This window comes from Alligator sinensis, unplaced genomic scaffold, assembly GCF_000455745.1.
Source record: "Alligator sinensis unplaced genomic scaffold, ASM45574v1 scaffold154_2, whole genome shotgun sequence".
Classification (NCBI taxonomy): domain Eukaryota; kingdom Metazoa; phylum Chordata; order Crocodylia; family Alligatoridae; genus Alligator; species Alligator sinensis.
In genome coordinates this window covers 1,041,900-1,058,887 of record NW_005842528.1, presented here as the reverse complement: position 1 = coordinate 1,058,887, position 16,988 = coordinate 1,041,900, and the positions used below count along the sequence as shown (strand labels likewise).

The window sequence follows — 16,988 nt, the reverse complement described above, 5'->3', positions numbered from 1 at the left end:
TGGCAGCACCTGTTCTGGCATGGGGCACATGGCACTGCTCCAGTTCTCACATGCCCCATGATAGTTGCCATTGCCATAGGGTGCACTGTGATGAGGCCAGTGCCTGAGGAGGTAGGGCCATAGCAGTAGCAATGGGTGATAAGGCTGGAGGGCAACTGAGGCTATGTCAGCCCCCACTCGCCCTCCTGCCACATATGTCCATGTCACCAGGGCTCAAGGGCTCTGGATTCTGTGGCAGGCCACTTCCTCTGGCCACGCTGCACAACTTTTGGTAGCCACCTCCCCTGGCTGCACAGCACAACTTTTGATGGCCTGTCACTAGCCTCATGGGCCTCTCGGTTCTGTGGACTACTCAATGGTCTGTCTGTAATCTATGTCAGGTTATCTAAAACTGAGAACAGAGCGTGTCTCCATTCATATGTCTGGTGACTTCATCTACGCTCCCTGCACCTTGCTTCCAGTGCACAGTTGCAAATGCTACCACAGGCATTAATTAGCACAGAAGGTATTGTATGCACCAACAGAGTCCAAGTTTCACCCTTAGAGGAGAGGACTCCTCTTCCTGCTGCAAAGACTTCATATCTTTGTTATCAAGAAGGCCTCTTTCCTGATGACCATTTTCACTTGCAGCTGCTTCTTTCGGGTTGTATCCCATACATTTGTCTTAAACACCAATATGTTTATTTTTATGGCTTGATGTACACAATCTGGCTCAAAGGATAAACAGAGCTATAACTTCCCAAAAGAAACAAGTCCTGATGGGCAACAAAAGTGAAGTCCCTGGCCTGATTTACGGCAAGAGAAGTGCAGAATATGAATTGAATTCCAATACAGAATGACTTAAAAGGATTTTTTTCTGAGACATGGCTAAGCAACGAAAGCTCTTCTAAGTACTGCAGGGAAACATGAATAAAAACACAGGGAATGGTCTTTAACCTGTAGAGCCTTCTCTGTACAAGAAGCTTGCATGGGGTATATGAGCTAAAACCACTTGTTAATTTGATTTTGGCCAGTGATTTAAATCTTGTGTATATGGATTTGTCTTCAAATGGTTCATTATTAAGATTAAACCAAAGTTACATCATTTTCACTGTCCATACAGGAGTGTCCACTGGTATACCTAAATTACTTTAAAGTACATTTTTAATTAACCAGGTGAAACATGGAATGTAGACAAGATCTAAATGAGGCTGGCAGTGAAGACTTCTAGAAAAAAAAATATGGGTTATATCTGTGGAGTTACATTAAATAGCAAGTTTCCAAAGGCCATAACTAGGGATCTACCAAAATTGTGATTTCACGATTTTCACAGAAATTATGATTTCAAGCAGGCTTCATGAAAAAAACTGCAGGCTCTGTGAAAAAGTGCGGGCTCTGTGCTTTTGGTGGGCTAGCTGAAAAAAAAAAATCCTGAAAATAAAATGCTGCAGCTTCTGGCATGGCAGAATAGCTGCTGCTTCCACCCCTCAGAGCTGAGTGGCTGCAGGGGCAGCCCTGCCCCTTGCCACCAATCAACAGCAAGGGGCGGGGCTACATGATGGACAACCCCCACAGCCAACCAGTGGCGAGGGGCAGGGCCATATGATGGACAGTTCTTCCAGCCAATCAGTGACGAAGGGTGAGGTCACCAGGGCCCCTTGGACAGGCATGGGGGGCCCACCATGCTCCACCTGCAAAAATGGCTGCTGGCTCCGCAATTTGCATGTAAAATCAGCTGGCCACCGCCTTGAGTTTGGAACATCCCCTAGCCATAACCCAACACTGGGAGGGTTTTGTCAGCCATATTACTTTCCCAGAACTATCAACCCCACACATTCAAAAATCCTATGTCAGGCCTCCCAGGATCACAAGAGTTAAAAAAATAATAAATGTGAAGTTCTTCTTATTTACCTTCTGGATTCTGAGCTTTTATAGTGCACTTTCTTTGTTTTGTTTAAGCTTTTCTCTATCATTTTTTTTCATTTAAAAAATGAAAGAGAAGAGTCTCATTCTGTCTATTATTACAAGCAGCTGGGGCTTAAAGAAATATAATCTCATGATTAGTATCACAAATCTCACAACTGTTGGCAACAATCAGTGTCAAACAAATTAGTATCTGACCCCTTAATCTTTAAATTTCCTGATTTGGTTGTGCACATTTATATAGATTATATTTAACATTTTCAGACACATGCTTAAAAAGGAAAAGCATACACTGTGGTTTATGTAATTTTTCTACTCTTGCTTTCTTCTTTTTTGCATTTTGCTCATCTTGCCATTCTTTTGGAGACAGTTTCATTAAAAATGCTTCATAGTATAAGTAGTCATTGAGGCAGACTTCAGCTTCTGCAATTTGTCTACAAAAACAGGTAATATTATGGTCAATATGCAAACAGAGGGTACAGTTACATTTTAAGTAAAATGTAAAGGTTAAATGATATTAAAAGTATCATTATCATCATCATATATACTGACACACACACATTCATACCGCCCTCCTTTCACCCGGGCCTCACACACTCCACCCTCTCTCACAGGGTCTCTTTCTCATATCGACAACTTATGCTACCTTGCTCCCTCTTGGAGCAGGCCCCTTAGGCCATAGGTTTAGCTAGTTCATACCTTAGGTGGCAGACGTACCATCTTTTGGGCCTCTCCCATGACCCTCCCCAGGGTAGTGGCCAGCCAATTACCCGATCAGGTCTAAGCTTGCCCTGGCACCTTCTGGGGCAACTCTATACACTCTCTGGGCTCTCAGCCCTCTGGTTCTTCTCCCCCACTGGGGTCCCTCCTCTCTGCCCCCTTTCTAGGGCCACCCCTCACCAGGGCGTTCTTATCCCACACCACAACTGGTGCTCAGGGGTCTCACGGGGACTCTCACCCCCCCTTGGAGCAGCATGTCGTTGTGCTCCACCATAGATCTTGCTTTCAACCCACACTCGGCCTCCCAGTGGTGGAAGATTTACTGGAGTCAGGGCTCGCCCCTACCTCTCAGACTGAGACCCCTTACTTGGCCTCTGGCCCAAGCTACAGCCTCAGGCGTCCAGAAACATACCTAGGCCTACTTCCCTCACTTGGGGCTCCACACCGCCCTCTTCACTCGGGGCCATGGGACTTCCCTCCCCAGTGGGCTCAGGTGACCGTAGCCATGCCTGGCCCCAACTACCTTTCCTCAGGGTCCTCCACCCCACAGGGCTCAGATGGCCTCAGCCATGCCTGGCCCATTACCTCTGATGTTGCATGACTCACCCAAAGGTGAGGGCTAGGGTTAAGGCGTTCTTACCCGCCTTTCACTGGGGTGGTAATGGGCCTGGCATTTCCTCGGGGGTCCCCCGCCACTGAGCGCCCCACCAAGCTACCCACTCCTGGCAGGGTACAGTTTTAGGTCATGCCCAGGACCAGGAGCCTCCTGACCATTCCCTACAGCTCCTGCCCTTACCTCCAGGATGATACATGAAGCCTGGCTGCCAGCAGCAAACTGCCCTGTTTATATGGGCAGCCAGAGATCTAAAATGGCTGCCGCAATCAAGCACCTGCTGGCTGCTTGGCTCCGCTTTTAAAGTGTCAGGCACCAACAGTGCCCTGCGACACATCGTCCCCCTTAAAATGACTCCTGGGAGAGGTTTCCCCTGCTGCTCCTCCAAAGCAGGCTCCCCTCAGAGCCTGTGAGAGCCCTCAAGTGGCGAGCACCCCCAAAGGTGCTCCACCACACCAGGTCTTAATTCTGCTGAATGACTTTGGCCCCAGACATGCTTTAACAAAATTGTACAAACATTTTCACTTTTTGGTTCATAATTTTTTCCACTAAAACCAGTAACAGACTGAGTGTAGGGTAAGACAGACTTTTTCTCTATTAGTTTAACAGTTTTTCTCCAAAAAACTTAGAAACATTTTCCCCAAACCTCAAGTGCTTGCTTGACTCCTGGCCTGACAGAACTTCTAATATCACCCCTATAGCTTCACAAACACAGAAATAAGCAATTCATTTAAAATATTAAATAAAACCCTGAAACAGGGAAAATATCCTTAGCAAATTACTGGCAGTACCTGATGTGCTAGGATAACAGAACACCTTCACCACTCACAAACCTGACCAGTTTAAATCCTAGTACTGCTTACAGTCAATATACAAGCTGGCTGGCCTGAAGATCTAAGTACTATTAACTGTTTTACCACGAAGTCCAGGAGTATTAGTCATCAAGACCCTGTTGTGGTAGGGACCGCACAACCACAGAACAAAGTGACAGGGGGTGCTTCCAGTCCCAGGAAAAGGCAATATACAACAAGTGGAAAGAACCACACAAGGCAACAATATTTCTTCCCCAAGACAGTTCTTTAGACCTAATTACCACTGTGATCAGAAAAGCAAGGGTAAGTTAGTAACATAACATCCTCACCTTTGAACCACACGGAGTTCATTAAGAGCTGATTTGAGCTCTCCCGCTGCTTGCTCTTTTGATTTTTTTTCTTGGGCTACACTATAAGTAAAATAGAAATATTTTAGCACCCTGTATATACAGTTTTTTGTGGATCCAAAGTCAAAACAAACATTAACTGTGAGAGAGTCTAACATTTTAGCTGCATTTGCAGAACTTCCATCATTTGCTTTCAGGAATTCCTCGAATGCGATGGCATCTTCTTTCAGCTTTTCTTCAGCAACCCTGAACTCTTTCTCCTTCTGGAGTGCTGTTCTTTCCAGCTCCTCTATAGTTCCTTGTTTTACTGTTATTGCATACTATGGAAACAAAACAGGGATAAAACATTACATTAAAATGCTGTCCTCATGTATTCTGTGTTACTTTCATCATTTCAGCAAGCAAAAGCAACTGAGCAATACATGTCTTGGGAGGGGACAGAAATAAACATCCTATTACCATGCAGTAGGAATTAATGGACCAAATGTTATTTCAATGCTGAGGTTACATATTTAAACACAATGCCAGGAAATGCAGAATCAAGAATCATGCTTCTGCTTTTCACCCACACTGTTAGCACTGCCCCAGTTCACAAGTGTCAAACTTGTGTATTGTTGTTTTTGCAAAAGAGTTAAGCATTTTAGGAGGCAAACCTTCCTCCAGGGATTATCCCCAATGTAAGGGAAGTCCTTCGTCAGCTCAGAGCTTGAAAAACATTGCTACACTGGTGTCCACAACAGAAGGCAGAGACAGAATACTGCTGTGCTTGAACTTCTCTCACAAAGCCAATAGGAGGTTTAAATATAAATTTAGAGGTGTGGAAAAGTTTATACTAGCCTTGTCTGTACTGCATCTTCTCTTTAGACGTAGGAAGCATCTGTGTACAATGACATTAGTTTGACAGCTTTCACAAGCACCAGATTCAAAATCTGCTACCAAGCTATGGCTCAATGGCCGCATCCAGACAAGCACAGCTGTGTGGTATGTGGTGCTGCAGAAACGTCTGTGGCACCACGTATTGCACGTTCAGTTGTGCTCCATGCTGCAATGGAGCAGCGCAGAGGATTTTTTTGACCCCTGGACACTGAAGGGTTCAAAAACCTCGCAGGGAAAAAAAAGCAGAGTAGTGCATGTGGCGGCAGTGTGCACTGCCCAAAACTGGAGCCTAGCTGCCTGGAGCTGCACTCTGCTGCCAGCCAGACTCCGTACAGCAGGATGGCCACTAGTGCAGGCCCAGGAGGCTCCAGCACCCCAACTAAGGCAGCTGGAGCCAGCACAGTGCTGGCCCCAGACTCCCCTATGCCACTCAAGGTAACTTGCCATGTGCCCCACTGCATGTGGAACAGGCATTCCACTTTGAGCTGGGGCAGAGTAGCCCCAGGCTGGCAGCAGGCTCACAGGGTCAGCCCTGGGTGCCCAACAGCAGTGTTGGGCAGCAGAGGGGCTGGCTGGGGGACAAGGATGCAGAACTAGGGTTACCATATTTGCAGGTCCAAAAAAGAGGACACCTGCCATGGGAGGGGTGGGGGTTGGGGAGGGGAATATGATGGTAGGGGGGCAGTGACATGCTAATGCCCTGCCTCTGCCCATTCTGTTGCCCCTCAATGACAAACCATGCCCTCCCAGCCCTGCTGTCTCTCACTCCAGACCCACTGACCCGAGCCCTGCCAGTGCCCCTCACTCCCAAACAGCAGTACCCTGCCCCACATCTCTTGCTGGTGCCTCCCACTCCCGACCTGCAGTCCCCTAGCACTGTCAGGGCCCTGCACACCCAACCCAGTCACCCATCCCGTCCCCCATGCCCCTCACTCCTGCCAGTGCCCCTCACTCCCTGCCAGCAGCCCCTGCCCTCTAGCCCTGCCAGTGCCCCTCACTCTCAACCTGCAGCCCCCCAGCAACTCAGGCAGTGCCTCTCACCCCCTGTCTGCAGCCCCTTCCCTCTCCCAGCTCCTGTTGGTGCCCCCCACTCTCCACCCACAGTCCCCGCTACCTAGTGATGCCCTTCACCCCTGACCACAGCCCCCTGCCCCGCACTCCCCACCTGCAGCCCCCTGCCCAAGCCAAGCAGCTCCCACATTTGCTCTTTTGCTTTCCATTCTTCCCTGCCTCCCCCTGGCTGATTTTTGCTGTTCCTCTGCTCTCCCGCAAAGTGACTGGCTGTCTGTATCACATGACCCCCCCTCCCCCCAACAGCCAATCACCTTGCCCCCTGTTCCCAGCCCCAAGCAGCTGGCCTGGGAGGGCAGAGGAACAGCAAGAAACTTGAACATTTTGATTGTATTGTAAAAACCCACCCGGTCACAGTGCAGGGGGCCAAAAAAGAGACATGTCCGGGAAAACCCAGACGTATGGTAACCCTATGCAGAACCTGCAGTGCAGTGTGGCCAGCCCCTGTCACCATCTACACGTGTGTTTCATTGCACTTAAATGCTACACTCTAAAACAGTACTGTCCCAGACAGTATTATCTTACTGAGGAGTTAATTAATTTACTGTGCCCTAATACCAGTGCACGTGTAGACAGTGACACTTCATGCACCTAATTAGTCTACTCTTCAGTAAAGCGCACCCAGTGACTATGAACCTTGCTCAACTTCCTACCAGATTCAGGGTCAAGTCCTGCAGATACTTATTCATCCAAGTAGTTCTTCTGACTTAAATAGTTTGTCCGATTAACTTTTACTGTGCATACTGGCTTCCCAATTTGAGAACAATGGGATTTCTCTTCTGAATCAGTCTTACCATTTTTAATATATGGACACACAGATAAACAAACTTATTCTAATATAATTAACTGTTATTCTTATTTAATTTTAGGTGTTCCATTAACTATAGGAAGAAGAAAAATATTTTACGGTACCTGCAGTCGAAATATTTCCTTCCTTTCATTGATAAAATTTCTTACAGATTGTTTGTTAGTATGGCAAGCTTTAAAAAAAAAATGTGTTCAAATTAACCTGATGATGTTAACATATTTCTCAAATTTCTACAGAATAAGCTACAATAAAAGACAATTGTTTTCATATATTTATAATGTATTTAACACATTGTTTAGTTTATTAAACAAAAATGACTTTATATTAACTCTTAATAGGTTTCATTTAAAAGAATTCACATCCCTGCCACTCTACTGTTGGAGAGAGCCTTCCACATAATGGAGCGAAGTTTTGTACCAGGTTAATCTAGTCATAGAACATTGTAGTAGCAGTGAGATGGGGAAAAAGGAAAAGTTACTGTTTATTACAAATATTCCCCCTCTCTTCAGAATGACAACGTATGCTTAAATCCTTGTCCAGAATCTGCAAAGGAAAAAGTCCTTTAGCAAAATCTCTGTGGGTGAGCTGTAATGGATCCCCATTGAAATCAATAGATTCTAAACAAATGAAGGGTACAATTATAGGATTTGGCCCTAAACAATAACTTTTAGATGAATGATTGATGTGCAGTCTTATGGAAAACTGTACCAAGATGAGTAACACTATAGGCAAAGCTAAAAGAATATGCTTACTTTTTGCAACAGTAAAAGCCCGGCTGGGATCAGAACGAGCGTACTCATTTTCCTCTGGAGTATGAATCTCTTCTTCAAGTTCCAAGTTCAGCGCTCTTCTAGATTGTCGACGTTTGACTCTTGATGCAAATGTCTGCTTTTTATGTACTTTGACAATCTTTCCAAGTAATTCAGCCTGTATTTACAGATTTTGAGATAAGTGTGTCTATTGAATTGTAAGTTCTCCAGGAGGGAACCTGTCTTTTATATAACACTGTACCTCGATGGAATGACATGAATACTAACAAGGGGTCAACTGAACTCATTTATTACCTTAGGACCCAGATTTTTGAAAGACTTGTGTGCAAGTTTAACTTTGCTCTCATGTGTTACTCTATAAATATCAGCAGAATTACTTACAGAGGCAAAGTTAAACACATGCCTAAGTCTTTGTAAGACTGGACATCAGCTGTAAGTAATCCACTGGTCTTAAAAGGATTACAATAAAGGGGCAGCAAGATACTGCATCTGTGTCAAGGTAACAGAATCTGGCCCTTGGTTGGTATATAGTAATGTCTGTGAATATAGGCAGGTGAAACAAGCCATTCTGTTGAGAGTCCAAAGAACAGCATGCCTATGAACAGTCATACACACTATGTATGTATTATATATACAAATTAAGAAGCCATATGACTTTACATGTGGAGTACACAGGATAAAAGTCATTAAAATAATAAGCATTATAAAGCCTAGCTGAAAAGCAACAGAAAACCACCAGCTGCCATTGCAAGTTACAATGCTTCCATCTTGTGCAGAACATCACCTATAAAAGGCAGCGCCCCCACTCTGAATCACCAAGATACTTAAGCACAATTCTTAGAATTTTCAGAGACTCCACTATCATCACACTTCACATCACATTGTGAGCATTATTACATCAGGCCAAACAAACTGTAAACAAATACTGTTAACTCTGTGTAGCAGATGGGAAGACTGAAGCACAGTGTTATTAAGTGACTTATTCCAGGTAACACAGGAAATTGATGGCAAAGACTGGACTGAAACTCAAGCCCCTTTACTCCAATTTCCATGATTTACTTGTTGGTGATTAGACCGTACATCATTTCCTGTTTTTAATGTTATAGAATCTATAAATGTGCTTGAAGGACATACTATATCTGGGGCATCCTTCATTTGAAAGGATGCTCTTTGAGGGTACCTTTCCATTGCATTCCCAGCAGGGACAGTGTGTCACTTTCAGGATTGCCCTCGTGACTTAAGGCTGCAGCGTATTAAGAGCAGTCACTGAGGATGTTCTTGGAGCAGCTTCACCAGTGCACTTCTGGGTTTGGTGTGTACCAGGCAGAGTAGACAAATGAGACTTACATGGGAATGTCCCTCCAAGGACACTCTGGTACCCTGAGAAACTCCTGCAAGAGTTCTATGCAGACACATCCAGCATCAGCCAAGAGATAAGAAATACAGCCTTTCCATCTACAAAAGCTTTTATAGCTTGTAGTCAACTGATTAATTTTCATGTTATCTCTAATTTTAGCGGGAGTTTCTTTTTCTGAAGTCCTTTTACTGCTTTAGTAGGAAAGAAACTCACTTCACCACACAAAACAGTTGAACTAGGGGAAATTTTGACATAAACAGACTCTGTACAGACTATGTTGATTACAATTGACATGAACACATACCTTTTCCCTTTCTGCACGCTCAACACTTGTGTAAAAAGGTGGCTTACTGCTTAAAGGTGTAGGTGGGTTTGACCTATTTTTATTATCTATATATTAAAAAAAGAAAAGAAAATACAATGTAATAGTATATAAAGCATTGCCATAAAAAAAAATCAAACTAAAGGGCAATTTTACTGGAAAATTAAGCTTGCAATCTAAACTGAGGAAGCTCAGGACCTTTAAATTCTGTTCTTCTTACCTTTGCCATGTTTTGGGTATGCAAGTGGTGCCCTACACAGTAATATTTTGAAAATATACCTCTGATTCTAAACTCATGAAATTCCTGTGGTCACAGCCTACATTCAGCTTTGCATTTGGTCTCTTGGGCAATGGCCTGTAAACTGCTTTAAACACTACAGACATGTTTACATTGTTGGTCCAGGAAACTCAGTCATGTCATCGAGGAAATAATCCCTGCCCATGTGTTAGTTCTACTCCACGTGCATGAATAGCAGAAATGAGGCAGCAAGCACACCCTAAGAATGCTTTAAAGAGATTTCTGGGAGTTGGAGTGAGTGGGTAGGATGGGCTTCTTGGCGTTATTCCCAGGCATGGCACAGAGGCTGTGTAAACAAGCTCACAGATGGACATCTGGAGGCAGGACAAGACAGTAGATCTATGATTATACAGACCCATTAACCTAATACTGTAGTCAGCGTTCCTGAGTAGTCTGTGCAGTTTTGAATCTCTTCTAGAAGTTATATGAGAAATATGCAGGTGTTCTGGACTCTACTCCTGTATCCTGAACTGGGATACAGACTATTCCATCCCGTGTAGCTGCTTGCAAAACGGCCCTCCTATCTGGGATGTATAACAGCGCCCATGATTTGACTCAAAGACATTCACAGAATCATAGGACTGGAAGGAATCTCAGGGGCACCTGGTCCAGCCCCTAGGAGCATTCACTTGAAGAGACTGAACCTTGAACCTACACTTTCTTCAGAAAACAGATGTTCTTGAGCTATTCTTTCCTACCCTAATGGAGGAATTGTTCCATTGCAGTAGTTTATTCTGGATGAAATACACGCCTATTCAGAGTGTATTTCAGAAGCCTTGGTCTTCTGCATAAGCCCTTAAAGTACAACAGGTCTCGTCTCACAGAGTAAGCAGTGCACAAAATTAGTCTATAGCTTATTGTTGTTTTACCCAAATCAACTGAAGGCAGTCGAATAGATTGAGGTGAAGCCGATGGAGCTCGAGCTGTTGATGCCGTCCTTGCTCTTGGAAGCTGTCTATCTAATACCTGAAACAGACAGCGAGGAGAGGTAGGGGGAGAAGTGTTAATGTAGGAAAGTGAGAACCACTAAATGCTTTAGCCCAATTTTTGCTTGTCTTCTCATCTGCATATATAGATTAACTTACAAATAAAGCATGTGATTAAAAATGGACATGTACAAATACAGGTTTGGATTTTATGCATGTAAATTGGCATTCTTGCAAGCTTTCTGTGGGCACAAAATGGAGACCTGTTGAATATTGTACCCCAAATACCTGTAGACAAACTGACGATCTTTTAGCAGTACAAACAACTGGATTAATGCCAAAGGAGTGTCACCTGTGGCTAAAATATCCAGTGAGATTCCTGGAAGAAATCCCTCAAGCATCCCATCTGCTAATCCTTTTGCCTACTTCAAGGGGAAATAATTTTTACAAGGAAAGTGCCCAACATCACTGCCCAGGGCTCACCACTGTGCAGCGTCCTTCCCCCCGCCCCCTTTTTTTTTAAACAAACTTCACAATATTTGTCCCTATCTGTACATTTTATCTCATCTGGAAAAGGATTATGTCACTAAGAGATATCTCAGGAGCCTTAGTTGCTCCTTTTGCATATATAAACATCTGGATTCACACGTGTCTGTGTGTTAATGGCATTATATTTTAATCTACACATTGCAAGAAAAATATTTACATTCTGGAGGATATCTAGCAGAAAAACAAAAATTATCAGCCTGCTGGAAAAACCAGTGTGTAAAGAAAGATTAAAAGAATCGAATGCTAACTAAACAGGAGGCAATGATCATAGGCTGTGAATATTTGACAGTTGGTATACACAAAAGAGGAAAGAATTATTTAGAGCCATACATGGCTAGAGTGAATGAATACAATGAAGAAAAGGAAATTTAAGATTAATATAAGGAAAAACTCCCTGGTAGTAAAATGCGCTGGGATGTCAAATAGTCTCCCTAGGGAAGCACTTAAAGCCTAGTAATTTTGGACTTTTTAGAAGAAGATGGAACAGAGCTCTAGAACATGAATGATCTGAAACAATCTTGCTTGAGAGAAAGATGGGAAGAATGATCTACTAATAGGACTTTTCCAGCCTTTAAATTTTTGACTTATTGTAGAAGCCTGGAAAATGACTAAGTGGCAAGGAGGCACATGTATACTGTCCTCCTGTCGCCCATCTACTGCTAGACCTCCCCATTACCTCTGTGTTACTTGCCATCCCACTGAAAAAGTAAAATAGCTACATATGACATGGTGGGCAGCCACCAATGACATAAAATCTGTGTCTACAGATACCATAGATTAAAAATGGCCAAAGATTTCCAATTTAAAAGCCTAAAGTTAGGCTTCTAAATCCATAGTTACTGGGTTTTTGGTTGTAGCCATGTACATATCTACAGAGAACCGGCAATCGCCCTGAACACATCAAGAAAGCTTTAATTTACAGCCAAGCTCTCCAATACCACCTAATTTGCAGCAAGAATACCCGTGATCGCCACTTCACTCAACAAGGACATTCCTCCAGAGAGAGAGATCGCACTTTTGAAAGAGCTATCTGGATACAGTGGCTGCAGTTCAAAAAGAAAAGCTCCATAAATTGCACACCATTAGTTATGACATATCACCCTTCCCTGGAACCTACTGGCAACCCATACTAGAAGACAACACAATTTTTAAAGGGATCTTTCCAGAACCACTCATCCTAGCCTTTAACCAAGCACCGAACCTCACTAACCTCATCACCAGAAGCTTGCTATAACCCAAGCCACATCCAATGGAACCAGACCATGCCAAGAGAAGAAATGCAAAACCTGCCCACACATCTCCACAACCCCCACAATAACTACACCCCACAACTCAATCACCATTCCTGGATCTTACACCTGCACCTCCAGAAACGTTATATATTTCATCTAGTGCACCAAATGCCCTGACGGAAAATATGTTGGAGAGACCAAACAACAACTGTGCATCAGAATGAACGCACACCGAAAATTGATCAAAGACAAGAATATCCAACTACCTGTGGAGGCACATTTCTCACGCACATTTCTCACAAAACAATCACTCCGATCTCTCAGTTCTAATCCTCAAAGCGAACTTACAAAACACCTTTCATAGATGAGCCTACGAACTTCACTTCATAAATCTACTGGATACAAAAAATCATGGACTCGATATAGACATCGGATTTATGACACATTACAACCTGGCTGGCATCTGATTCATTAGGTACCTGTCAGCCCTGATGTTTTACCGTTTTCTTTCCCCTCCCCCCTCCTTTTCTGCCCTCTGTCTTCCCAATTTCCATCCATTTCCTTTTTCACAGACAGCCTCTTTTCTACCTTGAATTCCACCACTGTACAGTCTCCCTTACTCAGCTTTGCCTTTTCCCCCCATTTTCCCCCTCCCCTGCTTTACCTTTTGTTTTCCTAATTTCTACCTATTTACATTCTCACTGACACCCTGTCACACTTTTAGCTTCTCTCTTTCCTTGGAGTTTCAGAACAGCAGAGACTACCTATGCCTGAAGACGGGTGACTGTGCCCAAAAGCTTGCTAAGAACTTTTTCCCAACTACTCAGCTGGTCTAATAAAAGATATCACATCCATTCAAAAATCCCTAATTAGGCATTTAAACAAACGGTGCTTGGTTTTCAACAGTGCTAGGTATCTGTGGTGCATCTGCAGAAGACACTTTGCAGTAGATTAGCTTACTGCGCAGGAATTAATCTACTGCACAGTAGCATCACCTAAAATGCATGCGCTGGTGGTACTGCGCAGGGCTGTTCTGGGTGGGGGTGGGGGCAGGGGGCTGGGCCGGGCTGTGCTTGGGGCGAGCAGCAGTGGTGCTGGGAGGGCAGTTGCAGGGGGGGCTATGGCAAATGCCGGAGTGGATGCAGCCCCTCCCTCCCATAGGCCCCTGAGATAAGGGAAGGAGTGGGGCTGGGGCTGAGGGCTGGAGCAGGGGCAGGTGCTGCCCAGCTGGGGTGGAGCGTAGGACAGAGCCGTGAGTGGCTTGTCCGGGACACATGGGGGTTGACGGCTCCCACCGCTGCACACACCCCAGGAGGGCACAAGGGGTGCATGCCCCCAGATGTGTAATGGGGTGGGCTGTAGGGAGCTGTATGCTTGGACCAGGGCAGTGCTGGGCTGTTCCCAGCAGGGGTGTTGGGTTGGGCTGCACTGGGAGGGGGCCTGGAGGAGCTACAGTGAATTCTGCAGTGGCTGCAGCCCCTTCCCATAGCGCCCTCTCAGCGCCACCAACATTCGCGTCAAGCACAGCCCGGCCCAGCCCCTGCCAGGAAGAGCCTGGTGCAGGCCCGGCCCTGGCCCCAACCTACCCTGCCCCACATGCAGATCCAGGGGCGTATGTCCCCTGTGTCCTCACAGGATGCATGCATCGGTGGGAGCCACCACCCCCCACACCTCCCCAACGAGCCATGGCTTCGTCCTGTGCTCTGCCCCGGCTGGACAGCGCCTAACCCTGCTCTAGCCGCACTCCCTCCCTCACTGCAGGGGCCTACGGGAATGGGACTACAGGGAAGTGCTGCAGCCCCTCCAGAATTTGCCACAGCACCCCCAACTTCCCCTCCCAGAGCCACCACCCACCCCGAGCACGGCTCAGCCCAACCCAGCCCCCTGCTGTGAAGATCCCATCGCTGGTTGCAGCCCACCCGCACCCCATGCACAGATCTGGGGACATATGCCCTCCCAAGGGTGCGTGAAGCGGTGGTAGCTGCCCCCCTGCCCTACGCAGCTCAGTCCCGTGTCCTGCCCCGGCTGGGCAGCCCCTGCCCCAAGCCTCATTCCCTCCCCTACTGCTGTGACCTCAATCTGCCCCCCGCCCCCCACAATGGCAGCCAGCCCTCACCCCATGCCCAGATCCAGGGACACGTGTACCTCATGCCCTCCCAGGGTGCGTACAGGGGTGGGAGCCGTCCCCCCCCCTCCCCCCCGAGCTGCCCAGATGAGCCCTCATGGCTCTGTCCCATACCCTACCCCGGCTGTGCAGCACCTGCCCCAGCTTCACTCCCTCCCTCACTGGGGAAGCCTGGATCTGCCCCGGCTTAAAAACAAGAAAAAATATAAAGGGGTGCATGAGCTGAAACCTTGAAACAGAAGCGGTACACTTATTTAAAAAGGCTGAAAACCCCTGGTCTAAAGTATTCAAATTGCACCCTTGAAAGACAAAAAAACCCCTAAAATTTGCATCTTGTATGTAAAATCTCTTGCTGAAACTCTCCCTTCTCCAAACCTACAGGGAACATTATCCTCTATCACGTCTCACTGTCCGGGGAAGTCAGACAAGCTGAAGTAACCGGGTGGCCAGACGTGCTGACGAGTATCACAACCCCGCTCAGGCTAGGCGCCTACGCGAGTGGTGAGGTACAGAACCTCTGGGACAAACAATCCAGTGACAAACCCAAACATTCTGCGCTCGGCAACAGGGCTGGGAGATGTTGCCAGGCAACAGACAAACTGCATCTCCAAGGGCAAAGCAGGGAGAAAGATTAACTGGCCAGTTAAGGCAGCCCCCTGGCAAAGGGAAGTCTCCAGGTGGCACAGCTCCAGCATACAGCTCCAAGCACCCCCAAAAGGCAGAACAGCCCTCAAATTCACCACAATTCACAGCTGTCCTCATGGTGCACCCAAGTGACTAGCCAACCCCAGGCCTGGGAGGGTGTAGCACCACCAGACATTTGTTTTTCCTCTAATTTTATGTATCCCAGGCCACATTAGCCAAAAGTAATACCAAATCCAAGAGTCTAGAACCATAAGTGGCCCTACTACCTAGGGCCATGAGAAATTTTGCTGCCCGTTTTGTTTCGAAGCTGTTTTGAGGCGTTTCAGCCTCGAAACAGCAAAGTCGAAATGAAACGGAGGCTCTAAGCAGGGTTGAAATGAAACAGGGCAGGTCAAAATGTTTCAAAAAGTTTGACAAGGGGTTCGCCCTTGAACAGTGAAGTTTAGAGAATTCCCGGTTGCTACATTGTCTCCTAATGATTTCTTCCATTGGTTGATCTGCGGTTTTCCTAGGTGTTAATTGCTGCCTGCTACTGTGTTACGCATTCAATCACTGATTCACTCGCTCTTTCAGGGGCCCGCCTGATACAGGGAAGCGGCAGTTTAACTCCTGCCCTTGTTAACATTGTTACAGTGTATAACTTACTTCTGAAACCAAACACATTTAGTTAAAAGGTGAGGAGCATAAAATATAAGCTACAAGAGTAACGCCATGGTGCACAAATAGATAAAAATACCAAAATACAAGGGGAGATACAAAATGCACACATACAAACTTTAAAACACAATTCCTTATCTTATACTGAAAGAAAGAGGAAGGAAGAAAAGGTAGAAGAAGAGAAACATATCCAAAGAGGGAAGAGCAAATGTAGGCAAGAGGAAAAGGGGGCTTTCTGCTACATTATTCCCCCTCTTGACATCGGCCTTACACAAGGGTGATGTCACTATACTGTTTGAACACCATTGTTCAGCTATATAGGCAGGAGGTGTGTCATCTTCAGCTGGTTTGAAGTTAAAACAAAAGTTGGACAGTTAAAAGATATTGAAAGAGAAAAGCCTTGGGAGGTGGAAGAGAGAAAATAACATAACAAGGTTGATTTGAACAGTTACAATGGTATAGTTGTCTCTTTGCTTATTAAAATGTGACTTTGAATGCAGGTTTTTTTTTTTTTACACACATCTTGTTATACTGATATTCTAAATAGCATTTAAATCCTTAAGAAGTACAGAGAAAAAAAAACCAAAAACAAAACCAAACCCAAAAAACAAACTCCACATGATTTAATACATATCTTTTTGCTAACCAAGTGAAATCTAAAACCTTTTGAGAATTACTGCCCTCGTTTCAAATATCAGAACGACTTTCCAGTCCAACCAGACGGAAGTGTTCTGGTCTGGAATCCACAGACAGGTTCAGTTTTTAGAGGCGGTATTACCAATTACTCCTATTATATCTTTATGATATCCATATGTATTTAAACTGTCACAACTTAAAACAAACCAAACAAACAAACACAAAACATATAACAAGACAACACAAACAGACAAGACAATTTTTGCCATGGCTGTGATGAGGAAGATGCTGCTGATGGTAATGAGGCCTCATGGTTTGTCAA

At 45.3% G+C, this 16,988-nt stretch overlaps 1 protein-coding gene across 1 annotated transcript in view; it reads right to left on the bottom strand.

The window, feature by feature from the left end:
• CCDC38 (coiled-coil domain containing 38) overlaps positions 1-16,988 on the bottom strand; it is a gene marked incomplete at its 5' end in the record, with an annotated part of 42,073 nt that overhangs the window by 14,485 nt on the left and 10,600 nt on the right. The window contains 7 exons of the mRNA XM_025213433.1: positions 2,194-2,336; positions 4,377-4,457; positions 4,551-4,714; positions 7,254-7,321; positions 7,902-8,076; positions 9,581-9,666; positions 10,766-10,862. Coding sequence (XP_025069218.1) covers positions 2,194-2,336; positions 4,377-4,457; positions 4,551-4,714; positions 7,254-7,321; positions 7,902-8,076; positions 9,581-9,666; positions 10,766-10,862 — 814 coding nt within the window. The remainder of the gene's footprint in view (positions 1-2,193; positions 2,337-4,376; positions 4,458-4,550; positions 4,715-7,253; positions 7,322-7,901; positions 8,077-9,580; positions 9,667-10,765; positions 10,863-16,988) is intronic.